Here is a 27,124-nt window from a genome sequence, read left to right as displayed (position 1 = left end):
GTCTTCACTTTGTCAACGGTATCTTTGTGGTGACGACAAGCAGCCTGTGTGTGTGTGTGTGTGTGTGTGTGTTTTAAACCAGCCGCCCACTAAACAAGGTGTCTGTGGGAGTTAGACGGCAGAGTGTTCCTGGCATGCAGCTCTCTGCATCTCTCCAGGGAGCAGTATGGGATTGTTGGTCTCGCTGCCAACAGGACCAAAGAGAGCAGCAGTCGTCCATCTGGCCTTGTCTACTCTATGGAGAACGTCCATAAAAGATGGGAAAGAACTGTGCTGGCTGGGAGGCAGGGAGATGTTACCAAGAAAACACAGACTTTTCTTCTTTAATAAACACTGTAATCAGAAGTGCAAATATTTCTACCATATCGCAAATTTTCACCAGAATAGACATTAAATCCCAAACTTGTACTGTGATCGCGTCAAAACATCGCCCAAGTTTACTGCATATTCACAAATGACCTTTGCTTACTTCTATTACAAATAATGCAGCTCATAGACTGCAGTATGTAAGGATGACAGTCGTCACTGATCAGCAGCAGTCGAGCTCATAAGAATAAATTCCACTCAGCCTTGATCAGTCATCTTGCTCTAATCATCTCCTGGCATGAAAAAAAACTGTCAAGTGAAAGCTGCTTGGCAGGAAGTTAATTTGCACCCTTGTTACAGTCAAGGACATCCAGCAGCTGGCATGAAAGCTGAAGACACGCTACTTTGTTTTCTATATATACCTTCACTATGGAAGCAAAGAAAGACCGTGATAATTAGAATTTCATAAGCAACTGAATACATAACTTTCAGAAGTCAAAAGTTTCAAGTTTTGCTATCAAAAACTTGACTTAAAGATTATTTTACACAAATTCAGATAGAAAATCCAAGTCTAAAAAAAAAAGAGTGTCAAGATGCTTAAAATAATAATGTTCGAGTCTTAAAAGTCAAGTCAAGAAAGTCAAGTAGCGTCTTTTGAATTGGTGAAATTCAGACACATAAAATCAAGATTAAAAAATTCAAATTTAAACATTCAGGGATTATCAATGATAAGCAATTGAGTCTCAATTTAATTAATCACACTTCCTTACAATCAGGTTACGTTCTGTCAAGTCATGTGATATGCTCAGATATGCGAGTGAAATGACCTAATAGAAATTTCAGACGGGGCAATTAAGACCACACAAATTCAGACAGATGGTTTTCAAAGTAAAAAATGAATGTTGTCAATTCAGTGGTTTTATGTTGTACTGTTGTCCTTTAAGAGGACTGTCAGTGTGCTGGAGCTTGTGCAGCATCAAATGAAGTCATCCTGTGTGAGTGTTAGTAAGCAGGCGTCAAACCTTTTGATACTAATCTAAAATGACAGAAATCAGACCACCTGACCTGAAGGACTTTCTCTGATTGGCTCAATCTGTAGGGGAAGAGAGTTGAGCATCCTTTGTCGTCACTGCTGTAGAGCGGGCTGCACCGCATGTGGGAGCTGTGTGTGTGTGTGTGTGTGTGTGTGTGTGTTTGAACGTGTTTGTCTCCGTCTGTGTTTGTGTGTGATGATGATCGAGCAGGCGAGGACAGGGAGCCCTCCCAGACAAAAACTGAGCCAACAGCCATCATTAGTCTATCCTTATCCTAGTCCTCTTCATCAGCGTCTTTCACTTCAAACAGATTGGCCAGGGGTGGTAACGTGGGGGTTAAGGATTTCCTCTCTGTTTTCCTCGCTGGAGACGGACAATACACAGTGCTTCCGCTTCAACAACCTTAAGGACAGTTTCACTCAGTCACATTGGCTCTGCTCAGTCACTCGCTCTTCCGCTTGTCCACGTGTACACACGCACGCACACACACGCACACACACACACACACACACACACACACACACACACACACACACACACACACGCACACGCGGCCCTTGGGCCTCTCTGGGTGACATCATGCTGGATAAGGATTGCTCCACACTTCAATGCATTTCTACTCTTTTTGTCTGATGTCAGCACATCATGCTTTAGTGTCTGCTCATACATACAGTCCATGGCGTATGTATTCAGTGCAGTTCCGTACATACAGACATCAGTGTGTACATTACATGCATGAATGCATAAAGTCTATGTTTGTATTGTTGCGGTGGGCATGTACAATATGTTTGTTCAGAGACAAAGATGTTCAATCTGTGCATTGCATTTGTCTGTTGGGATGAGTTTGAGCAGGCAGGGGAGTTACGGGATGCACATGGGGTGGGGTGGAAGGTGGAGGGAGTTGGGCTTTGTTCTGGAGGCTTTGGTAGTCCTGAATGTCTCAGACCCCGAGCCTGAGTGCCACATACCCTTGTCTGGGTAAACATCCTCACTAGTGGTGAACCTCACCCCCTTCCCGCCGAACACTGGCCCACAGATGGGGCAGAAGGAGGGAGTAGACAGAGAAAGGAGAAACACGTAGAAATGTGAGGACTGCAGAGGTTGAATTTAAGAATAACAGAGTAGAAAAACAAACCAACATTTACAAGTCTTGTCCCTAAAGATGGGAGAAATCCTGATAGATACGTCGGTATTAATTCTTCTGATCTGCTGTGCAATACTGCAACATGCAAAGCTCACACAGATCTACTGCTGTAAAACGGACTTAGATATTGGCATTTTGCCAATTAAATTTTGAACGTCCTCCGCTCAAATGGCATTTCTACCAGCGGTGCTCAGGGATAGCACGTCAGCATCAGCGTTTCCACAAAGAGGATGGCTGTTATGTAGCCATCGGATGGTAGGATGGAGGCTGAGCAATAGAATCAAAGAGCGAGAAAAAAGAGGGGGCGGCTATTTATTTTTTCATTGCAAATAGCTGTCAGATCATGTAAAGAATAATCTCTGTGTTTCCTGAGGCTGGCTACCAGGAGACTCAACTTTATGCTCTACAAAGCAGCATTTGGGAAACCCTAATATCAAGAGAGGAGTGGGAGACACTGAACAGAGTGGCTTCTCTGAGAGAGAACAGCAGACTTACGTAACATTAGACATTCATTTCACACTTGGAAAAAGAAAGATCCTGAAAATAAAAAGAATCACAAGTCTCCCAAAGATAGAGAAAGGGAAGAGTGTCACAGAGAGTAAGGACCGTTAGGTTACCTTGTGCGTTCTGTGACTGGACAAAGGTCTTAATGAGTTTGTCTGTTGCCTGTGTGTAGAGCGACAGGGCGTAGTGGAGAGACAGGAGGTCAGGACTCTTCTCCAGGAACGTCTTCTTCAGACCCACACCACCAGCATGGAAATATTGCTAACACACACACAAAGACAGGCGGACAAAGTAGAAGACAGCTGTTAACTTACTTCCTGCTGCAAAATATTACTGAAGAAGAGGCACTTTCTTTGTTCTTATAAGAAAAAAAGGGATTTTAAAATGTTTACACAACAATCCAGAGCTGCAATGATTGGTCCATTAATCAATGAGTTGATTACTCTATTAGTCGATTGACAGAAAATTATTTATAAACTATTTTGATAATAAATGAATCCTTCTTTTTCAAGCAAAAATGTTAACGTTTCTCTAAGCTCAAAAATGCTTTTCTCTGTCTAAAAGTATAATAAATGAATTGTTCTTGGGTTTTGTACTGTTGAAAATTGTAATGGGCATTTTTCACTGTACTCTCATGTTGTATAGAACAAATGATTCATTTTTTTTTTTTTTTTAATTTGCGAATACTTTGCAAACTTAGCTACAAGTGATGATGGTTTCTGTCGCTGTACGAGTTAAGCTCTACCCACCTGAATCTGCTCCGTGGTTGCTTGTGTTATCTTGTAAAAGAGATGCTTTTTGATTGAAATGTCCGTTTTAAATACGTCTTATTTTCCCTTTCTTAACCCATCTCAAAGGTACAGGAAACTCAAAATCCTGAATTTGCAGCTTAATAGGTGTTAATTATAGAACTTGCAAAGTGACTGTTACTTGCTCCTATGGTTTTTCTTTACCTACTTTTTATTTTTTTTAATGTTTACTTCCTGGTTCAATCTCTGAATTTTAAGCCTGTCTAGTAATCTTTTAACCGGGAATAACAGGTCCAAAGAGGGAGCATTCTCTCACCTGAGCATATATGGTTTCCATGGTCATCATTCATTTTATTTTCATCTAATTTTAACGCACATAGTGTCAACACAGGGATTTGTTATTATTTAAATGTGTTTTGTTACTTAAAATGCTTTGCCTAGTACATCACGTGCTCCTACATATAGATGTGGAAGAAACATGATTCTAAATTAAGTTTTCTATAACTTAAACAAATAAAACACAAAGCTGTAGAGCCGCAAAAAGAAAGCTCAAAGTCTTAAAGGTTGGGCTATTACACAACACGTCCTTCACGATCCATCACATCGAGAGTTTGACTTGACAAAACCAAAGCACATACTGTAATTTACTGTCATTTCCATGAGTCATACCTGAGTCTTCATTGTCAAACATTTAAGGTGGCCACTAACAGTGAAAGTCTGCACATACTGTATAGCAGAGTGTTTCTACCTTGATGGTGTCCAGGGCCAGCTCTATCACAGCGCACTGCTTAGGTGTAAGCGCTTTGGCCTCCTCACGAACCATGTGCTCCTGAAGATGACAACAATAGAAGCAAAGACCAAAATCATTCGTATGTCCTTCCATATGCCCTCCCTTATATTTGCTAGTCAATTAGAGTCTTAATCTGAAGCACTGATGCCAGGCTCAGAGCATAATGGTGTAAAAACATTTTGTACCTTCAGCTTGGACAGCTGTCCCAGCTCCTTGGCAGCGTTAAAGATGAGCTGAGTGCCCTGGAAGAGACAGAAAGATGGATAGAAGAAAGGTAGACACGAGAGAAGTATTGTTATTATCACCACAATGCAGGACAGCAGTAAACGGCTTAGTGTCACACAGAGGACAGCGACGTTTCTGACACACACATTCATGAACAGTCACTCTGAGCCGCTATACAATTGTCAAGATACTTTTTCCTTCAAGTGCTGTTATCACACTTATCTGTATTTTATTCCAAAACATTACATTCCACTGCACAACACACACACACACACACACACACACACACACACACACACACACCAGTACGAAGAGAAGGGAAAGTGGCTCAGCTCGTAGTGAGGAAAAGAAAGAAGACACACTCGTGCACTCATGAACACACAAATGCAAGTACACACACACACACACACACACACACACACACACACACACACACACACACACACACACACACACACACACACACACACACACACACACACACACACACACACACACACACACACGTTGCACTGTGGTGTATGCAGGTATTTACTGGATGTCCAGCCTAATGCAATACTCTGGTAAGATAATATATCACTAAGTGCTGCTGACTGCACCTTCAAATCCTATCCTTGGTTCCAGCCTTAGGTATGAAATAAGCTTTTATATTTGCCTTCTGAGAATAGAACCTATTGAAGTTTAAATAATCTTACAAACATCATTACAGTAATATGAGAAAATGAAACAAAACCTAACATTCATTATATAAGAAAAATGTAATTAGTATTTACTATTGAAACTGTGATGCATCTAGTTATTTAAACTGTTTACTTTAGATTCAGTCAGGCAAGCGAAGACGATGTTAAACTGACAGAAAATAAGGTAGATAGTTGTAGCTCTTGTTGCAGGGGCTGCTGTGATGAAAACTACTTTATGCCAACTGTTCTCACCCTATGAGCACACTTTTGCAGATAAAATGCACCACAAGTCACAGGTCAAAGTGCCAACCATCACTTACTTACTACTGACTTTGCCTTATGAGGCTCATGAAGCTCAGCCGCTGTCTGTGTTGCATTGCAGAAATGAACAAAACAGCGCATTGTATTTGAAATCCAAGTAAAATTAAGTGCCGATTAAACTCTTTGACTTACGATTTGTGGTGCGTTTGAGCCGCAAATGTCTACAAGTAGATTAGAGTGTATGACCTGCGGTGAGGCTGGGAGTGCAGGCAGCTACTGCTACAGTATTTCTCACAGCATATAAACAGCACTATAAAGGAATGTTGTGTAAAAAACAATAGTGAAAAATCTATATTTCCACTGCTTTATTTGACTGGCGAGCTGAGGGAGGGACACGGAGACACGGAGAGAAGACATTGAGAGACAAGACATATTGATCTAAAGGGGTTTAGTCCTTACATCACTGTGAGAAGCATTCTTCAGCCTCCCCTGGAAAGAGAGCATGTGGTTAATACTTCAAGCAGTGGCCAGTCCCTGCAGTCTGACTTCACTCTCATTGGCTATATGAGAATATGCAATCAAAAGTGCATATGTTGCTTTGCAAAATGTGAAATGAAATTTGAGGATATTCGTCACTGCCAGAGACCTCCCTTCAGTTAGCTAATTAGCTTGACCTCCAAAGCAACAACATCAGATGATTTTGTGCCTAACCACAAAACAAAGAAAACATGGTTTAACAAATTGCTGGTTGGCAGAGCATGAACAGCATACATGTTGACAGGAGTACATGGATGCTGACAACATATACTTAGTAATTGTCAATTTAACATTTCTGTTTGTTTACTGATTAAAAAAACAAGGTATACCATGTTAATTAGTGAGCTTTAGAGGTGCTGGTTGGTGGATTTTTGAACTGGAGAAGCTAGGCTAGGTGTTTGCCAGTCTTTAAGCTAAGCTAAATTAAGCTAATTGACTCTGGCTCTCGCTCCATACTTAACACAGATATGAGAGTGGAATCAATCTTCTTATCTGACTCTTGACAAGAAAGACAGTACGTTTATTTTAATAAAAAAGTCAAACTATTCCTTTAAAAGAAGATAAGATAAAACTCATACATAAAAGCTTGTTGTGATATCTTGGACAGAAGGTCAGAATTTATTCATGTGACTGTTGCACTCACTGGTTAAAACTAACTAAATTGACTCAATGTCTGTAGTTAAGTACAATTTTGATGTGCCTTATGATCATTAATGAAATTAGTTGTGTTGCATATACAGTATATTGGATTGAACTACCCAACAGTATATTAAACAGTTAAAACATTCACAGGTGCATTCTTCTGCCTAATATGTACTTTTACTTTTGACACTTTAAGCACATTTTACTGATAATACTTATGTACTTTTACTTGAGCAACATTTTCAGAACAAGAATTTTACTGGTAATGGATTATTTCACAGTGTAGTGTTGCTTTTTTTACTTTTAACTTTACTAGTAAAAGGAACTGAATGCTTCCTCCACCATTGGTTACACTTGACGATAAACAAGCGCCACAGATCATGTGGACGGAGAAACGCACGTCAATTCTGTTCATTAGAAAAGCCATCACTTCCTGTGTGGCACTACATTTTCTTGCCTGTGTACTATCATCAAGTATACCACAGAATAGACAATTCTAAAAGGTTTTATTTCAAACTAGATGCTTCGTTATATCCTGCAAAAGTCAGTTCCAACACTGGTAAAAAACCATCACATACAGTAGAGCTTTAAGACATTAAGAGTAGGTTTTGCATAGTACGATGAATGCACCTTTTTTGACCAACATCAACTCGAACCAACGTCTTGTAAGAAAAGCCATTCTGTGCATCAGAATCAGTGACATAATACCAGCATTACAATTGTCATAGTAACAACAGAACATGAAATCAAACCACAACAGACCAACATGACAGGTCTGCAGAGACATACAGTACAGTGTTGTACAGTATACTGAGAGAAGACTGCAGTGTTGAAATAGATCAGACGCAAGCAACAAACCCACAGTGGGCGGTGGAGGGGGGGGACACAGTTCAAACAGGTGGGAAAGGTGGGGACAGTGGGGCAAAGGCTTAGAAGGAGGGAAAGGGGCTGGGGGTGGGGCAGGACACCAGATACCAAGCCATCGATAGATCAGAATCACCCCACCAGAGTCCCAGTAAAAGGATACAATGCATGAGAAGATACAAGGCAACACTAGGCGCAAGAGAGGAGTACCACTTCCTGTTTGAGGAAAGTGTTCAGGAAGAAAAGACAGCAAAAGAGGGGGGGGGGGAGGGCATTGATTGGTGGAGATTGTTGAAGGGGGTGTGGGACCTATATCAGAACCAGTCAGGAATGCACCATGCTTCTGTCTACTCAAAAGAGAGACAGTGTTGGAGGAGAGAAGAGAAGAAGAAGAAGAAGAAGAAGAAGAAGAAGAAGAAGAAGAAGAAGAAATAGAGGAAGGAGAGAAGAAGCAGAAAAATGAGAATAAAAGAGAAGAGAAAAGGAAGTAGAATAAAAAGAAGGAGAAGAAGAAGATGAGGAGGACAAAAGAAGAAGGAGCAATAAAAAGAAGAAAAAGGAGAAGAAGAAGAGACAGAAAGGGACAGATCTGAGAGGCTGTGAGAAGGGAGAGGGTGTGATGTGGGGTAAAAACAGGGGAAGATCGCAGCCACATATAGCAGAGAACCAACCACCGTGGACGGACAGACAGACACACACGCAGGAGTGCTGTACTTACAATCATCTGTGGAGGGAGAGCGGTGGGAGCGGGATGTAATAGTAATCACAACAACAACAACAACAACAACAACAACAACAACAACCAGAGAGAAGGGTCAGTCAAGCTGCAAAGAGCCCCACATCAATTAAAAAAACACAAGTTTGGGCCTCAGGGCTGGAGGGACGTGGACCAATTGGTACCTGTCTAAAGCCTGGACTAAGTACAAGTAGAGCAGTAAGAGGGGTCGGCTAATAAGTAACTTTACTCCTACAATTATTTTTTAGAATAGAGGAAATAAGAGTTTTAGCTTTTAACAGCACTTCAACTTCAACTGAAAAAAATGCTTTGCTAGAGATGGTCATGTGGCATTTGCACATATTCAGGAATAACTATCTTCTCCTGTTGTTGTCCCTCTCTCTTTTTCCTAATCGGATAAACTCAATTGGACAGGGACTAACTGCAGACCTACAGTATGAGGCTGAACCAGTTGTGTTGATAACTGGCTAGCACTGTACATGGTTACCAGAGATTCATTATTACCTTATTAGTAGTGATATGAGGCTCTTTAGTTAATAACCAAAACACAAATAAGAACACATATATCCAAAACAAAAGAAAACAAGAGGCTGCTTTCCAAAATGATGTTTTGATGATCGTTTTTGAAAGTGGGCCAGATCCTTTGGGCAAATATTTTCTGCCACTCTGTTATGAGTTACTCATAAATCAGAAATCTCTCCAGATAGTTGGCTGACATACTGGAGAGCAGCCATGAGCTGGTGTTAGAATGATATGGTGCACTCCTTTTGTCTTTCAGCTTTAACAAAAAAAGGGGTTTCAACTTGATTGTTTGGACGAATGAAGGCACTGGGGGCGATGCTAAATATAATGTGTGGATAGGATGCCATGTAGATAGCTTGATCCTTTGTTTATAAGAGGGCCATCTTGAATCACAACACACACACACACAAAATGTCTGCCTTTGTAATCCATTTCCTTATTCTCCACCTCCTCCTTTTTCTTTTGATGCTGCCTTGGCAGTTGGAGCTGTGTGCAAGTTTGTATTTGTGCATGCGTGTATGTGTGTGTTACAGGATTTGTTCATCATTTTTCTTCTGTCTACCTTATTGCTGCGGTCATCATCAGATCAAATATTCGTATCTCTTCGTAGCAGCATCCATGCTTACTTAAAATAATTAGTAAGCTTTCTGGAAAACAGATCCTAGTGATGTGTATGTGTGTGTGTATATGTGCATCTTTATCCACACTAAAAATGTTAAATCACTTCTTGCATGTAGCGCAGGCAGAGCCAACAATGAGTGTAGCTTAGCATCATTATTGTGTGTATTTGTACGACTGTATGCCTCTGTATGTGTATCTGTACGACTGTGCGCTCTCACCGTTTGGTCTGTGAGTGGCGGCAGAACGATGGTCTTCTCCATGGTGTTCATCACCAGCTTCCACAGCTCCTTCAGCACACGTTTCAGCACAGTCTTCTCACAGATCTTAGCAAACAAAGTCAGGCTGGCAGGAGGGGGGAGACAGGAAGGAGTGATGAATAAAAATCAGCTTAAGAAGGCAAATTACCACCTTGCAGTTGTATGCCTCTGCCCACCAGTCAGGTTGCATGTTGTATGTTGCATGATGTTGTTTACATTCGTGTCTGTCCAGACTCCAGTAAAGACTTTGAAGGAGTTTAATAAAAGATATTAAGTGTATTTTTTTGCGAGTGGAAGTTATTGCTATATTAACATGTATGATTCCAGTGAATCATTTCCATTGTGAAACATGCTTTCACTTAGAGACTATTTTACAGAGAAGTACAGAGGACTAATAGAGAGCTGCGTCACACTGACAATCACCTGAAGCTCAATATCAGTAAAACCAATGAGCTTGTGGTGAATTACCAGAGGGAACAGGAGCTCCCTCATCCAGGAAGGGGAAGTAAAGAGGGTGGGCTCATTCAAGTAACTGGGTCCAATTTGCCCAATATTGGGAATTGTTCCTCATTTCAATTGAGGGTCTAAGGATAGAGGTTGTTGTTTGCTGCTTTGCTGTATGACCATTAGTGTGGAAGTTCATTGAGAACACATCTTTGATTCCAAGTGGACGTTCTGCTCACCTAGAGTCAGGCCAACTAATAGACTTGGGTAAAGAACTACATTTACTCTAAAGTAAATGGGTAAAGAACTAACATTTTCTTAGTCTTTCTTATGTCTGGATGAACAGTTTGAGTTATAATATTAGCTTGACACAATCCAATACATGACTATGGAATCAAGTAGAAATTCCTCTCAAAAGTAGGTAACTTACATAAAAATATGAAACACTTGTGTGTGTGTGTGTGTGTGTGTGTGTGTGTGTGTGTGTGTGTGTGTGTGTGTGTGTGTGTGTGTGTGTGTGTGGATTGCTGGTATAACTCCTCCTGAGCTGCAACTTAACATCACTTGATGATGATGATCACGTTGATGTGAACTATGCTAACCATTCAACATACCTTCAAATTGCACTCAGAGAGAAAATAAATATCTATGAGTAAGTAAGGAGGTAAAAATAATAAAATGCTCCCAAAGGCAAACTATCCCTTTTAGACTCCTCTAAAATGTCAGACCATCTCACTTGCTGTCAAGGAACTCCATGATGGGCTGCAGGACGTTGTCAGCATCCTGGGCCACGCTGCTGGCATTTCCCACATTTGAGGTTCCCTTCACCTGAGCCAAGATGTCTCCCATCTGCTTCACATTCTCCTCTATGTGAGGCTGGAAACTACAGAGGAAAAGTAGAAAAGGCTTTTAACAAAGTCTGTCGGTCGGTCTGTCTGTCTAAATATACATTATACTATATATTATATTATACAATACACATTAATGTCACACTCATGTTTGAATGACTTTTTGTGTGAGTGTGTGTCTACCTGACAGAAAAGACCCTGCTGAGATCATCCATGACATTGTTTAGCTTCACCTGCAGGTCTTTCAGGATATCACTGGCCTCCACGCACAACTAAAGTACGTAAATGGAAACACACACACACACACACACACACACACACAGAGCTGGATGGAGTCTTAGGGCAGGTGGGTTAATAATGACAATAATGGACACATTGGAATTAAGAAGACTGTATGAACTAGGCAACTGTGATCAAATACTAACATACGCACACAAAACTAAGCTGGTGAAGAATACCGGTTGAAACTCGGGAGAGGACAAAAAAAAGAGAATCACTCACATCTTTTCCCCCCATGGCTTCAAACATCTTCTCCAGCTGAACTCGTAGCTGTTGGATGTTGTTGATCAGGATGCAGGGCTGAGGACAGAAAGACAAATGGATCAGCCTTCTTGTTGGTAAATAGAAAACAACAGTGTTAAACTTTTCTTTTTTTTTATTGACCCAGTTAAGGTTGAGTTAAGTCTTTGACCACTCACCACTTTCTCCATGGTGACATAGTTTGCAAAGAGCTTTGAGATGATATCAGCATAGGACAGAAGCACATTGCTGATGGTCTGGAGAGGGAAACAAACAAGAGCAACAAGTCATCAATCATCAGGCTGTACTGAAAACTACATTTAAAGACCCCTTTGTTGTACGCTAATTTTGTAAGGTATGATTTGACTGCAAATTGAACTGAATCTACCTTCGCAAATCGCTTCATGTAGTGTCCTACAATCTGCGGATCTGGACACTCAAGCTTCCTGATGATCTCAAAGCTCTGGTTGAGCTGGGAAAACACATCCACCACCGAACAGGAGAACAGAGCATGTTCTGATGTGACCTGGAACTGTAGGGCAGGAAAGGTGTGCGAGAAAATAAAAAATCGGGAAGAAAATAATGGGGAAGAGGCGTAAGTGATTAGGGATGAGTAGGTGTAGCAGGTGAGAAGCGTGGATTCGAAAGAAGGCTAGCAAGATGTGTCCTCTGGACACATTAGACCTTAGATACGGACCACTAGAGGCCATTTTAAACTGAACCTTTGATATCTTTGCCCACATGTACTTCACCTCAGACCCTGTGGTGCCGAACCAGCCATACAGCCAGTTAGACAACCATCTGGTGACAGGTGGGGGCTCCTGTCTGTCTCCTTGTAATTGGCTGCTGGTCCCTAATTGGCTATAGGTGAGTGTGTAGGTGCTCTTCTGGGGAGTCTGGGTAATGAGGTGAGGACCGCTTTCCTGCAGTCAAAACTCTGGAATAAGGCCATTAATTCACAAAATCTTGCTGTCACAGACTTCCCTAAGTAAATGCACATCTCAAACACACTTCTTTAAACTTCCAAAGAGTACTTTGACTGAAACATTCTCTTAGCCCAAACACACTTTCTGCTTTGAGTCCACGTGTGTGCTGCTGTGTCCATGCCTTTCTTTTTTCCTTTGCAGAATGCAGAAGAGGCACGGGGGAAGTGTGGGAGGTAGTGGTGTGTGATACTGAAAAATTTGGTATCAATCCGATACCAAGTAAATACATGGCCAGTATTGCCAATACTGATACGATACCGATACTTTTTAATAATTAAGGTTGATTCATCATCAAATTGCTAAATCTGAATGAATTTTAATGACCCTTAAGTGGTTTTGTGATTTTTACTTTGGATTATTAATAAGTTAAACCCAGGACAGGATTGTCATATGCTTTGTGTACTTGTTTGTATATTTGTTGTGTTCCCACTGTATCTTACAGCCTTTTTACAAATTAAACAGCTTGCCATTGTTTCATTTCTGGCCAGAAAATCTAGCCACACGGCTTTATTAAAATTATCGATATTTGGATTGATCCGGGGAGGGAGGATAATAATAATACTTTGGCTAATAACTTTTGAGTGTGACAGAGAAAGTACGAAGGATGGATTACAGTAATTCTGCCTGAACAACAGCGCTTTCAGAGGAGTGAAGTGGAAATGAGGGGAAAGAAGAGCTGAAAACCTTTACCCCATCTTTTTTGTCTCTCTCCAAAGCACCGTGCAAAAAGTCCCGAGACACTTCCTCATTTTCGTCCAGCCACTGAATAACAAATGGCTCAAACCACCTATGGAGAGCAGAACATATTATTAATACATATCTAAAAACTTCTTCTTCTACTTCTCTTCTTTCTAAATGTCTATTGTTATTTTTTTTCACTTTCTGTTTTCAGTATAGGTCGATGAGTTGCTACTCACGCAGGATATTCAGGCACTCTGCTCTTGAAGAAGGGCAGGTCTTTGCAGTACTCATTGTACAGCCACTTGACTTTGAAGTGCAGGTTCATGTAATCTGCACTCTTGCACAAGCGATTTTTTTCATGTTCTGAGAGAAAGAATAAAGTGGACAAATGCAGGTTGAGTAAGAAACACATTTCTCTCCTGGCGTTTAAGCTATGTCTACCTCCAATTTCCACAGATCTATAATTGTGCATACAGAGACATTGACCCACAGTTAGCGGCTACATTTATCTAATGAGTCTTCGGTGTTTTGACAAGGCTTGGTCAGTTCACAAGCTCAGTATATCATTGACTTGCACTCACCCTCCATTGCATACTTCATATCCTGAGCAAACAGGTTCCACATCACTTCAGCACTAATTTTACCCACATTGAGCTCCTGGGGAAATCTTGATGGAGGAGAGAAGGAGAAAGGCTTACTCTATATGCACTTAGAGAGAGAGAAGGTATTTGAAACTGAGCGAGCAGATAAGAGGCTAAGAGAAACTGTGCAGAAGAGATGGAGAAGGAAATGTGACCACATTTGAAAGGTTCTGGGAGTAGAGAATGCGTAAAGGAGGAGTATAGAGACTCACTGGTTTAGGCAGGGGGTATAGGAGTTCTTGTCCTCCTCGATAATGGAGACGATAAGTGTAATGAGTTTGGACCAGAAATCCAGATTCTTGATGCTGGGTCCCTGCTCCTCCGGAGGCACAGCCCCCTGTTTGGCCTGGAAAAGCAGTGACACAATTAGAGTCACGATCTTGCCTGCTGGTCACTTTGTTGAGTGTATGATGGGAAGATCAGCACCTTTGGCAACAACTGCCAACCTGTAATCTGCAGATTATTGTATTCTGCTCAATCACTTGAGCCAAATCAAGTCAGTTTTTTTAACAATTTCCTCATCATCATGCAACAAACTTTAGAACATACTGCACACACCAAACCTCTACTCACATGTTGGATAAAATACCCAAAGGGCCAATCTTCCAAAGGTCAGTGTAGATATTTAATTGTGTGACCATTTAGTACTCTTATGTGAATTTTACTTATGGTACTTTTTTATTGTCTGAGACTTTTTGTGGGGAAATCTTGAATGTGTTGTTAATTAAACAACTCATACATATTCAACATTTGCTGCTCAAACAGCTTCAAACAGACTCAGAATGTTAACTGTTTGGACGACTTCTTTGAAACAGCTGAAGATGTGCTAGAAGAAAAGGAAAGAAAAGCTGAGTACTGCAGGGGTTGAAGAGTGAAGAATGAGCTTGCAGAGCTTATACAACAAAATATAGCAACGTCCCTCAGGATGAAATGTTTTCTTCAAAGGGAAAATGCTTATTTGAAATTCATGAGGGAGTCTGAATGGAGTTGCTGCTGTAATGAGGACTCAAAGCACGTTTTAGAAATTCCTGTTGAAATCTGAGTGACGGATGGGAGAGCCTGGCCTACCCAGACTGAGAGGATGATGGGGACTCACCACACACACACACGCACACACACGCACACGCACACACACACACACACACACACACACACACTGAGCAAAATACAGAAATCAAGCAAAGGGGGTACAATAATAACATTAAAACAAAACTGGTGGTCAAGTTTAAAATAAATAGTTAGTCCAACTATATCAGTAAGCTTTGAGTTAGGCAGTGATTTATCCTGCTTGCTTCTTCTGAGAGAGTGAACCAAATTACAGCCAAGGAAAAAGAAAAGTACATCAATCATTAGACATCTACGACAAAAAAAGAAAAGTAAACCTTAATGCTTTTTAGCACTGAACAGACTATACACAGCGACAGATTATCAGGGCACCGTGAGCAACCAGAAACTCAGAAAAACATCAACTAAATACTGGTTGAGTGATCACATCCTGGCCACTGACACTGGTGGAGACAGAGCAACACATCCTGCTACAGTGTAGGCTACACCGTATGAAGAGATGACAATTTGACCACAATTTAATTCAGTATTTGCTAGACAAAACCAGTGGAACAACACATGAAGACTTTCATTGAAAGTCTATGGAGCAAGGAGCAAAACCATTTGTTATCTCTGAATTTTTTTACACAACTATTATACTTACATGGCCTTTGGCAATACTGTACTTTATTACGGTCATGCCAATAAAGCAAACAGAAATTTGAACATTGTAAATGACAGAAAGGGAGAGACATTAACCTCACACCTACAAAGATATTCAATAAATTGCTGTTTCTTACCGGGTCTGTCTGATATTCGCGGCTGTACAGCTCATGACAGTTATTGAAGATGTACTCGTAGGTGGAGTTGAGACAGGCTTTGACACAATCCTTCACTACCTGACTGGCTCTGGGTGGAGACTGAAGCTCTTGGACCTGAACACACACACACACACACACACACACACACACACACAACACAACACACACACACACACACACACACACACACACACACACACACACAGTTAAAATAGGCAAGTACACTGAAATTAATTCATCAAATTATGTATATAATATATTTTAGAATTGTCTTCATGTTTGTCTTGATTGCAAAGACAATATTTTGAACACCAAATATATACAATATAATCTAATGATATATTGAATTCTGCTTTTTAAATCAGAGCAAGGAGGAAATTGGGGATGAAGTTCATTATATCCTATATGGGAAACACATTGAGCAACATGGAAGTCTGATGGGTAGGTGCAGCGCTTAAAATACAGAAGAAAATCAAAAAGGCTTTGACAGATGAAGACAAAGGGACGGTACCTTCATTCTGAAGAAGGTGATACTGGTGAGGAGGTCCACTGTGGACTTGAGGTCCTGCAGCCTCTCAGGACTGCTGGCAGGGAAGTTGTTCTGGAGTCAGACGAAAAAGAAAAAAAAAATACAGTGAGGCACAACACATGACATCACATCCATCCTCGTCCACTGTGTTTGTGTGGCACGATCCAGCATAGGCAACACTTGTTACTGTGTGGGTGTGCGGTGTTTCCTGAATGTGTCTGTGCATGTTTCAGAGTAGCTGTCAGTCTAATTAACACATCCGCCTGCTTTGTTTCGCCTGCTTTGTTTCACTGTTTCTCACAAAGGGAAAGAAAGCTACAGAATAGAAAAAAAGGGGAGGTGGGTTGATGTTCTATCATGCAGTTTGACTGTCCAGCCACAATTAGTTGTCATCTACTATAAACTTTGTGTGAAAAGTAAAACGGAGTGCAATCTTACGCGGTACATAGACAGGTCAATCCTCAGAGAGTTGTGAAGCTGGTCTAGAAGCTTGACAAATCGCTCTTTCTGTGGAAATTACAACACAGATTTTAATATTTAAAAAAATAAGCAGACACACCACACTGCTTTACACATTAAGGCCCAGCCAACCAGTACCAGGATAACACATACACATATAGTAAAAAGGAAATTATGAATTCAAAACAAAACAAAAACTTTTACTTGTTTGCAAAGCAAAGACACAATTCAGTTTTTTACTTTTTTAAAGGAAATTATGATGTTGCGGTTTTTCCTTAGCCTTATGGTTGCATTTATTGATATTGCTAAATGTTTCTGCAGTGACTCACCCCAAAGTTAGAAGCAGCAAAGCGGTCAGAGGCAGAGACATTGTTCGTTGCCTGGGTAGTGTGAGCGTAGTAGGCATTGATGTTTGCCAGCAGGGTACTCATCACTGCAGGCACACCTGGGCACATGTACTTAGATGACAGGCAGGCAAAGTGACTGCAAAAGAGGGACAGACGTATGAGCAAATACAGAATACTTTACACAGAGCTTGATGCATGAAAACAACCAGCAATGCACACAAACACACACACATACATATATATATATATATATATATATATATATATATATATATATATATATATATATATATATGCTTTCAGACGGTAACATACGTCATGGCCTGGTATATGGACTCCACTCCATAACGCATGGCAAACTCATCAACAATCTCCTGGGGAGTCTCCTCAAAGTAGACCTTCCATGCATCATCCCCTTTGGCATCGGGGATCTTCACCACACCGTTGTTCTGGATATCTGTTACATAGTGGAAGAGGTTCTACGCACAGTAAAATAGGAGAGCGTTAGAGAGTGAATGGAAGGAGGTATATAGAAAAAAAAAATAAGCAGAGAGAGTGAAAGAAAGTCAGTACAGAAGAGGCAAAGAAATAAACAAAAAGAGAAATGGCAAAAATAGAGACTACAGGTTCAAAAAAGAGCGATTGAGAAGTGTCAAATGGCTATAAAGAGCTTTGTCAGCATTCAAACATCTCTCAGTTGTAATCAAAGTTTCTATATGTTTCATTGTACAAAAACAGAGCTGTTTACAACCTAAGATCTGTTTATCTTTAAATGGCTGTGCTACATAAATAGCCATTAAGCTATATTATGAGGCCAACACAAGTTGCTGTCTCGACTACTCAATGATGAAGTTGCTGTAAAACATTCCAAGTTGGCTGCGTGGCCAACAGTGGTCATTTGTGTGTTAAGGTTCAGCTAATATGCTCTGTTGAGTAATGGGCTGATAAATGACTCCATACAAGGCTGTGATTGGTCTACAGTCAAGCAGCAGAGTTTTCCACACAGAGCCAGACTGCAAATGTGTCTGATGTCTTTGCTGTTGGAAGAGGTCTTTATCTCATGAGAGTAAAGCAAACTTCACAGAGTATTAACTCAAGTTTCTTTTGAATGGAGCTTAACATCAATCAGTAAATTAACCTGTTTGGCATGGGTCATTAGGATGACTTTGCACAGAGATACTCACAGATGCACAGACAAACACAGTAGTAGAAAAAGTACTACAAATCTACAGTAAAAGTAGTGATGCATTAATCAAAAATATTGTTTTTTATTTAAATGCCCAACCTGCCATTAGTGTGCAGTGCATGACGTATCCACACACAATACAGGCCGAAGAGACTCAAAGGCATGGTCTGCATAATGTTGTGCATGTTGTTATGGAGACCAACAATGAATTTACCACTGCACACTGACTGACAATTGGGCCTTTTAGTAAAAGCACAACAATAAGCATGAGCTGTAAAATGGACTAAAAACAAATTACAATATTCCCAGAGATGTAGTAGTAAAGGTATAAAGTCAGTCAAAATGCACATATAAAAACACCAGTACCTAGAAACAGTATTTAAGTACAGCTCTTTTATATATTTTATTACGTTCTGCCTGTTTAAACACACACCACACTGAGCTTACTTCATGCAAACAGGTGTACTGAACGTGATAGGGGGCGACCGTCTCCTCTCCTTTGATCTCTACATTAATGTGCATGCGGATAGCTCCAGACACAGCTGATTTGTCTGTACGCTTGTCTGCGAAGAGCACAAGACATACAGCAACACAGTTACCGAACTGAAAACATCTAAATCAGAGAAGTTAGGTCAGTCAAATAACTGCAAAGTGAGGTGAACGGTGGTATCAATACAGTATTTGTGACTATAAATTTAACTGACACAATGTGGTTCAACTGACCCAGATTGTACCAGACGTCCATCTCTCCGCTCAGAGTGCGGACCTCGATGATGGTTTGACCGAGAAAGTCGTCCGACTCCCGCTTGAACTTCTGCTTTACGCGAGACTTAATGTCGTCATCCTCATCCCACACCCGCACCTTAATGCGGTCTGAGGAGTTGTGACATTCACTAAAACAGACAAAGTCAATCACAGCTACTAAATATAATAGTTACATTGACAGTTGGCCAATAAGACCAGATGGACTACTATCATGATTCATGACTCATTAAATATCAAAAGTGTGAAAAAACTAGCCTTAAACAAATAGATTTAATACATAATCAACAGAAAGCAGATAGAAATGTTTAACTGCATCAGTGAAACAATTAAAGCTGAAGGGTTTAGTTCATTGACAAAAAAAGGAATTCAAAATGTTTAGAATCAATTAGTCATTTTAGTCATTTATATATCAAGCAAAAATGGCAAACATTTTGCTAGTTTTCTATCAATTTCAATTGAAAATCTTTGGGTTTTTGACTGTTTGGAGATGTCATCTGGAGCTACTACTACTAATATATGACATTTCATTGGCTAATCAAAAAAAAACGATTAACTGGGAAAAATAAGCTACATATCATTTTTCTTAACTTTTTCTTAACAACACATTGTGATATAATTAAAGTAGAGGGAGACAGGTCAGTACAGCCCGATCCGGTTGGGGAGAGTTCTAGCCCGACTAGGCTCCTCTCCTTAACCTGTCTCTCTTAATTATGCTGCTATAGTTTTAGACTGCCGGGGGACTTCCTTTGACACACTTAGCTTCTCTCTCCTCTCTCTTTCCATCTGTGTTCATCCATGTTCCAGAAATGGTTGTTACTAAGCTTATTCCCCGGAGTCCATATGTTTTCTTTTCGCCCAGCATGTTTCCTTGGATTAGGGTGGCCCCTAAATCATGGTTGCAGCCTGTCGCCGTGGTCCTGCTGCGCGCCCTGCTATGCCCTGTTACACCTGCTATGCTCTGCAGTGCCCTGCTACGTCCTGCTACACCCTGCTACGTCCTGCTGCGTCCTGCTACGTCCCGTGACGCCCTGCTATGCCCTGCTACGTCCTGTGACACCCTGCAGTGCCCTGCTATGCCATGAACTACTACAGCTACTATTTCTAGTCACTGATCCATTATCTTTATTGTGACTATTATTGCCACTGTTCATCACACCCCCAACCGGCACCGTCAGACACCGCCTACCAAGAGCCTGGGTCTGTCCGAGGTTTCTTCCTAAAAGGGAGTTTTTCCTCGCCACTGTCGCACTAAATCCTTGCTCTTGGGGGAATTACTGGAATTGTTGGGTCTTTGTAAATTATAGAGTGTGGCCTAGACCTACTCTATCTGTAAAGTGTCTTGATATAACTATTGTTATGATTTGATACTATAAATAAAACTGAATTGAATTGATGAAAACAATCATTGTTTGCAGCCCTGACGCTTACAAATGTCAAATACTGTATACATCCAAGAGGTCTTGACTCACAAATTAAATGTCTCCTCCCAGACAGGGTTGAGGTTGCCGTAGATGGTCTTGGTCCTCTTTTTGGTCTTTCCCACCTGGACAGTGACGTAAGGATCACTGGAGCCCGTTTTATCCTTAGCTTGTAGACCCTGGGCACACAACACTAGAAAGAAGAAACAAAAAAGGCAAGCTGATCAGCCACTGTGTGTGTGTGTGTGTGTGTGTGTGTGTGTGTGTGTGTGTGTGTGTTCGGATGCAAACAGATGCCTGTTAATCATCTGACCTTCTGCTCTACTGCCCCACAAACGCCACCTGTGCTCTCTTCATACAAACGCCAGCCTGTCTCTTTTTATAGACACAAACAACTGACACATGCCGTTTCCTCTGACTTTGATGTTGACAGTGTTGGCCAGCTCCGCTCAAAGCTACTGTATTGTACTTATTTGACTCCACTCTCACCTGTGATGCTGATCTTGGCCGACCATTTAGAGGTGCCATCGAGCACACTCTGTTTGATCTGCTTCATGTGGGTGACGTGGGTGGACTTGGGGGCTGTGAACACCTCCTGAATGAGTTCGAAGATCTCAGGTTTGTTCCTCTCACGGATTTTCATGCGGTCTTTAAGAACCATGATGATGTTCTGGGTTCGGTCCTCCGCGCCGTGTTTGGAGCTCTTCTCTGCTGCTCCTGGTTAGCGTGAAAATTAAGACGAGAAAGAAAAGGATTTAAGACGTGTAAAAGCAAATAGAAGAGTTAACATATGAGAGGTGTTTGATATATGTTGGCTTATAGTTTCCATACAGTCATTACTGATAACAATAACAGAGCAGACAATTGCATGGAGGGTACATTTCTCCAATTATAGGAACATTTGAAACTGAGATTTGAATTTGAAATACAAAAGCAGAGAAGACGACTGTGTAGGAGTTGAAAAACTTGGCTATATTTCTTGAATGAGAGGACACATTTGCAGAGCTATGAAATTCTGACTAAAAGAGAAATGGAAAAGAGAGGCGGATGACAACAAAAGACAAATGGCTTTTAATATCCTCTCAAAAACACAAGGAAAATAAGAAAGTAGGAGTGAGAGACGGAGGAGGGGGACTTTGTCATAGATCACATCACAAATAGAGATAAGAGGAAATAGATGGACTAGATAGTTTACTATTATTAATTTTTTTTAAACAGCATGATGCAGCAATAATTTTAAAACAAAGTCAGCAAATGACTGTTCAATTTGTGTAAATATTTTATGCTATATTTTAGCAACCGTTTTCACTAAACACACAATACAACGAGTCATCAAAGCTTTAGCTCTTATACTGTATATAAGCCAGACTATTATTGGCTATGAAAAGCCAATTTTAGGTCAAGCTGTAAATACATAATTACACATTTAAGAAATAGTTAAGAAATGTTGGGAAATATGCTTATTAACTTTCTTGCCAAGAGTTAGATTGATACCACTCTCATATTTGTACTGTAAATATGAAAGCAACAAAATCTGCCTACCAGCAACACTAAAGCTCACCAATGAACATGTAATGTCTCATTTGTCTAATCCATACAAAAACCAAAGTAAAACTTTTTTTTTTCTGGATAGAGCCAGGCTAGCTGTTCCCCTTTGTTTTCAGTCTTTATACTAAACTAAGCTAAATGTCTCCTGGCTGTAGCCTTATATTTAAAGCTTTAGTGCGTAACATTTTGATATTAATGAACGTCCGTTACATTCAACCCATTGCCAAATGAGTTGCTACAAAGCTAATTCAGACTATCAGCTCCACACAACTCTCTCTGTATTTCTCAGTATGGCTATGTTCAGAAGATTGTGTCGTCCGGCGACTTTCGCACGCAGAAACTTGAGTGAAGATAATGACCTATTTTGAAGAGTCCATTATATTTTTTTAATCCTCCGTGTCCTCCTTGGCTACTAGCAACTGCGTGGAGGAGGGGTGGGGGTGGTGCGTGATCACGGAAGGCTTGTATCATGTGGATGCGCCGACAGTTTTGTTGTCATTACTTAGAATTCCTCATGGGGGCGACAGAAACTACGCATTATAGCTTTAACGTAGAGACGTGAGAGCGGTATCAAGTGTGTGCTGCTATCTTTAAATGACATCATATTGTATCATATTTATATATATCATATGTTAATCCAGTCTCTTATCAATGCTTTAGGGGCTAAATTATGGGTAATGTTTTCCGACACTTTGCTTACTTTGCAGACAATCAGCATTGAGTAGATCTTGGCACTTCTCGTGGCATTTGACTCCACACTCGGTACAGCGCATGCCCTGGCGAGCGATACCCCACAGCAGCCCCTCACACTCGTAGCAGTAAGTAGGCGTGGTGGCTGTCCACACCTCAAAATTGTGTGGGGTGGTGCAGGAGATGGGATATATGAGGGCCTGGAGGGTCTTCTTGTAGACATGACTCTTCTACAAGGGCCAAGAAGAGAGAAGTGCAGGTGTCAGCAGAGTGTGCTCGAATGACATTTTGTGAGATACTTTGAATTAATATTGTAAATGAGTACTGACCAGTTCTTCGTTATGCAGGGTGCTGGACGTCAGGGCCGAGGTGATGCCCGCCTTCCTGGAGTTCTGAACCAAGGACTGAGTGACAGGAGAGAGGAGGGGTCAGTTTCTCTCAGCTCGCATCCCAATATCTTATTTATTAAGACAAAGCTCAGAGCAATGTGTATTATTACTGTCTGTCTGGCAATGTTCCCCTGAATAGTTACAGCAAACTAGAGGTGACAGCTGCAGAATTTAAAGTGCTTCCTCTTATATCGATAACGCTGGTGATGAGATGAAAAAAGTATAGTATACCTTCATAACCTAAGTGTTTTAAATGCAAATGGTGTTGGTGTTACTCACCATAGCCTGTGGCAATGCAGTGAAGGTGGGAGGAACAAGGGAGAGATTTAATATTAGAAAAAGGCAAGAAAGAGGGGGTGGGGGTTCTATAGAGAATTCAAATTGTTGCGAGAAGGTGCATTCATTGTGCATATACTGCAGTTATTGTGATTAAAAAGGAATGGACATCCACAATTAAAGCATGGGGGGAATCAAACAAGGTGAATCTACAGACTTTAAGGGTGAGGATGTCACAGCTGGGACCAGAGTTGAGTATTTGATGTGTGAATGAGGTAGCCTGCGATCACTGCTCATTAAGCCAGACCCTATCCTGTCCGATCAATTACCTGGGAGACTCTGACAGGTTGTGTGTATGTGTGTATGTGTGTGTGTGTGTGTGTGTGTGTGTGTGTGTGTGCGTGCGTGTGTATGTGTGTGTGTGTGTGTGTGTGTGTGTGTGTGTGTGTGTGTGTGTGTGTGTGTGTGTGTGTGTGTGTGTGTGTGTGCGTGTGTGTGCATGAAAGCAAGAGACAGAGAGAGGAAGAGAAACATTGGTGCACCTGCCTGTGAATGTCAGTCAGTGCTTTGTGACAGCAAGAATTATTAATGAAGACAGCATCTGAGCTAATTACTAACGCTTGGATCTGGTGAGTTTAGGAAAATGGCACACTGAGGGTTGCCAGGCAGTTAATATAAAGAGCCTAGTTGCTGTCCTATTTCAAGGCTGCCTTCTGCTTCACTAGCATCTACTACAGAATGTGCTTTTGCATTACAAGCAATAGTTCGACATTTTGACAAAGACTGTATGATTGCTTTCTTGCCTAGAATTAGAGAAGATTAAAACCACTCTCATCTGTCCGTTAAATATAAAGCTATAGCCTGCTGCCAGTTAGCTTAGCAAAAAGACTGGAGACTGAAGGTAATCAAATCTGCCTTCCTGCAGCTCTATGGCTCACATTAGGATGTTATATTTTATTTGTATAATCTGCACAAAACCCAAAGTGTAAAGATGACAAGTTGTGACAGGTTGGAAGCTGTTTCCCCTGCTTCCAGACTTCAATATTCTCTTCTAACTCGCAATTAGAAAGCATCCAAGGGTATTTATCAAAATGTGGAACTATTCCTCTAAGGTTTTATTTTTTATTTGTCAAATATGAAACATGATACTGTGTGTGTGTGTGTGTGTGTGTGTGTGTGTGTGTGTGTGTGTGTGTGTGTGTGTGTGTGTGTGTGTATTCATAGTTTGATCGTATCCATACTTGCTAGTAAAATTAGAGCCTCCTGTCTTTTTGACAAAAGCAGAGACGTGATAATGCTGTCAGCCATATTAATACTCTCAGGAAGTGACTTATATGAATGAGTTACAATTTTCTCGGGAGGATCTATATTTCTTACTGTCTTAACTCTAATGAGGCAGTGTCAGGGAGGCATGGGGACGATGGCAGCATGGGGTAATGAAAGGTATGTTATATGACAGCATCTAACAAACATCCATGTCAGTCTGGGGGAAACCTCTGGCCTTGCCAGTTGCCCCTTAGCCCTGCAGCTCGACTTGGCAACAGGTGCTGTAACAGGAGGGAAAGCAGAGTGGATGTGCAGTGGGCTAAAAGACATTGAGGAAGAGAAGTAAAAAGAAAGAGAAATGAAGAAAAGAATGAGGTAAAGAGATGAGAGCAGTGATGGGAATAACAGCATTATAAATAACGGCGTTACTTTTTTCAGTAACGAGTAATCTAATTCATTACTCTTCCCATCTTAATAATGCCGTTACTGTTAATGCCAAAAAATGCGCCGCGTTACTATAATTGAAGCTGTTTTTTTCATCAGACCAACTAGATCTCTGAGCCGAGAGGCAAAGACTTTTTTTACTGTTCTTCCTTGGTTAGTGGGCAGTGCACGAGACAAGCGCATAAATGCTGACGAGTGGCTGAGGTTGAGTAAAATTTCATGGTAAGCCAATCAGAGGTAGAGTTGGGCGGGTGTTCGAAAGCATGCATACTCGGACACACAACGAACAACACAAGCGAGTCACTCATCGAGAGACAGGTATGGCGAGCCCAAATAATCCAAAAGTAGCCTTCTCTAAATGGAAGTATAGCCATTACTTTTTTTACAAAGTGTATATATTTGTTATTTATTTGTGGTATAGTGCTTAACAAGCATAATTTAATTTTGCCTAGTTGTGGCCTGTTGAGGGGCAATAAATATCAAAAGTTTCAAAACATCTATTGTGTTAATTGTATCGCTCCACTATATAAACATAATATCTACATACATGACATTTGATTGGAGGCTAGTCTCACTTTGTTCCACAGCAACATTAAAATAGTTTAGATTTGTGTACATTGTTTCTGTTAATAATGTATTGTATTAAGTGTCCATTTCATTATAATATTCAGATTTATCATAAATAATTGAACATGCATGTGTATTTTAAGTTCCGTTAAAGAGGGGTGGAGGTAGGGTCACATTTGAGCATTTAAAAATTTACTTGAAAGTAACGCAATAGTTACTTTCTGAAGTAACTAGTTACTTTTATAATTTGTAACTGAGTAACTAATTTAGTTACTTAGTTTTTGGAAGAAGTAACTAGTAACTGTAACTAATTACTTTTTAAAAGTAACTTGTCAACACTGGATGAGAGTAATGAGATAAGAAAGGGCATCAGACAATCAGATGGAAAACAGGAGTAGGTTTAGTAGATGAGAGCTCTTACTGCTGAGCCGAGTGATAAATGGATATGGGGAGATGTGAGACAGGGGAATATAAAGAGATTAGTGCAGAAACTCACCAGATCTCGGACGAGAGGCATAGCTTTCCTCTTCCTGAGGTCTGGCATGCTGTCAATGCTATACAGAGCGCCACCCATCCTGGAGACGAAACATGCACAGAGCAGGATTCAACACCAGCTATTTATTCAGCTATAGTCGTTAGAACATGGACAAGATCAATCAATAAATGCATTCAGACATTAAAGCCATGGGTTTGCCTTTCGGTTGGTAAAGTTATAGATTTTCAATGACCGTAGTAGTAACAGCGTCATGGTTACTTACCCTGCTGATAAAAGCAGAGAGGCGATGCCAACACTTTCTCCTCGGGCCTGAGGATAAGATGATGAAGAGAGGCAAGAAGAGTGCCATTAGAGCTGTGAGAAATGTACTGTACAGAGTGTTTTTATATACTGAGAACAACACAATCAAGACATACTGTATGGTCTTCCTTAGCAAAGAGAAATATATCATGTTGAGTTTCATTAGTAGTTGTAGCCACACTGACTGCAAGTGTTCCCAGAATTCACAAATGGACAATACAACAGTAATACAAGCGGGAGAAGAAAAAGGGGGAGATGAGGAGGTGGCTTCTCTCTGTGTTTGAGAATCATAGTAAAAGTAGATTACAGCCAGATGGCCATCCGTGTAATCACTCTTCTAATTCTATCTGCTCTATTATTGAAAGGCTCTTTGTTGTCTGTTCAAAGAACACACAGCATCGATACTCACGTCACACTGACGAACTGAAATAGTCACGATTGGTATAAACGTCAGGCTTTAGAAAAGACATTTTGCAGGCTTAAAGCAGTTTCCCATGTGTTGCTTGGGCTCCCCATAAATATCTATGAGCCACACAGGATACGTAAAAAAGAAATTAGATTGACTACTGGCCACACCCACCTGAGCGT

The 27,124-nt window shown here is 40.8% G+C and overlaps 1 protein-coding gene across 9 annotated transcripts in view; it reads right to left on the bottom strand.

The window, feature by feature from the left end:
- unc13a (unc-13 homolog A (C. elegans)) overlaps positions 1-27,124 on the bottom strand; it is a 47,959-nt gene that overhangs the window by 5,386 nt on the left and 15,449 nt on the right. For 2 of the 9 annotated variants that reach the window (XM_036007361.1, XM_036007367.1), the window contains 30 exons: positions 26,499-26,545; positions 26,237-26,315; positions 23,467-23,472; positions 23,128-23,202; positions 22,809-23,028; positions 21,050-21,277; positions 20,612-20,753; positions 19,101-19,270; positions 18,825-18,940; positions 17,507-17,670; positions 17,174-17,327; positions 16,824-16,892; positions 16,368-16,457; positions 15,836-15,970; positions 14,204-14,337; positions 13,932-14,017; positions 13,587-13,713; positions 13,360-13,456; positions 12,072-12,215; positions 11,863-11,940; positions 11,666-11,743; positions 11,348-11,436; positions 11,053-11,199; positions 9,834-9,957; positions 8,455-8,460; positions 6,153-6,182; positions 4,713-4,769; positions 4,486-4,566; positions 3,102-3,249; positions 2,309-2,365 (listed from right to left, as the gene is read on the bottom strand). In XM_036007361.1, coding sequence (XP_035863254.1) covers positions 2,309-2,365; positions 3,102-3,249; positions 4,486-4,566; positions 4,713-4,769; positions 6,153-6,182; positions 8,455-8,460; positions 9,834-9,957; positions 11,053-11,199; positions 11,348-11,436; positions 11,666-11,743; positions 11,863-11,940; positions 12,072-12,215; positions 13,360-13,456; positions 13,587-13,713; positions 13,932-14,017; positions 14,204-14,337; positions 15,836-15,970; positions 16,368-16,457; positions 16,824-16,892; positions 17,174-17,327; positions 17,507-17,670; positions 18,825-18,940; positions 19,101-19,270; positions 20,612-20,753; positions 21,050-21,277; positions 22,809-23,028; positions 23,128-23,202; positions 23,467-23,472; positions 26,237-26,315; positions 26,499-26,545 — 3,178 coding nt within the window. Of the gene's footprint in view, positions 1-2,308; positions 2,366-2,634; positions 2,752-3,101; positions 3,250-4,485; positions 4,567-4,712; positions 4,770-6,152; positions 6,183-8,454; positions 8,461-9,833; positions 9,958-11,052; positions 11,200-11,347; positions 11,437-11,665; positions 11,744-11,862; positions 11,941-12,071; positions 12,216-13,359; positions 13,457-13,586; positions 13,714-13,931; positions 14,018-14,203; positions 14,338-15,835; positions 15,971-16,367; positions 16,458-16,823; positions 16,893-17,173; positions 17,328-17,506; positions 17,671-18,824; positions 18,941-19,100; positions 19,271-20,611; positions 20,754-21,049; positions 21,278-22,808; positions 23,029-23,127; positions 23,203-23,466; positions 23,473-26,236; positions 26,316-26,498; positions 26,546-27,124 lie in introns of those variants that run through there. The other 7 variants (XM_036007365.1, XM_036007369.1, XM_036007368.1 and 4 more) reach the window with 6 other exon arrangements.

Source organism: Sander lucioperca, chromosome 11 (assembly GCF_008315115.2).
Source record: "Sander lucioperca isolate FBNREF2018 chromosome 11, SLUC_FBN_1.2, whole genome shotgun sequence".
Taxonomy (NCBI): Eukaryota; Metazoa; Chordata; class Actinopteri; order Perciformes; family Percidae; genus Sander; species Sander lucioperca.
Note: the sequence above shows the minus strand (reverse complement) of the source record. Positions and strands in the feature narration are given on the sequence as shown.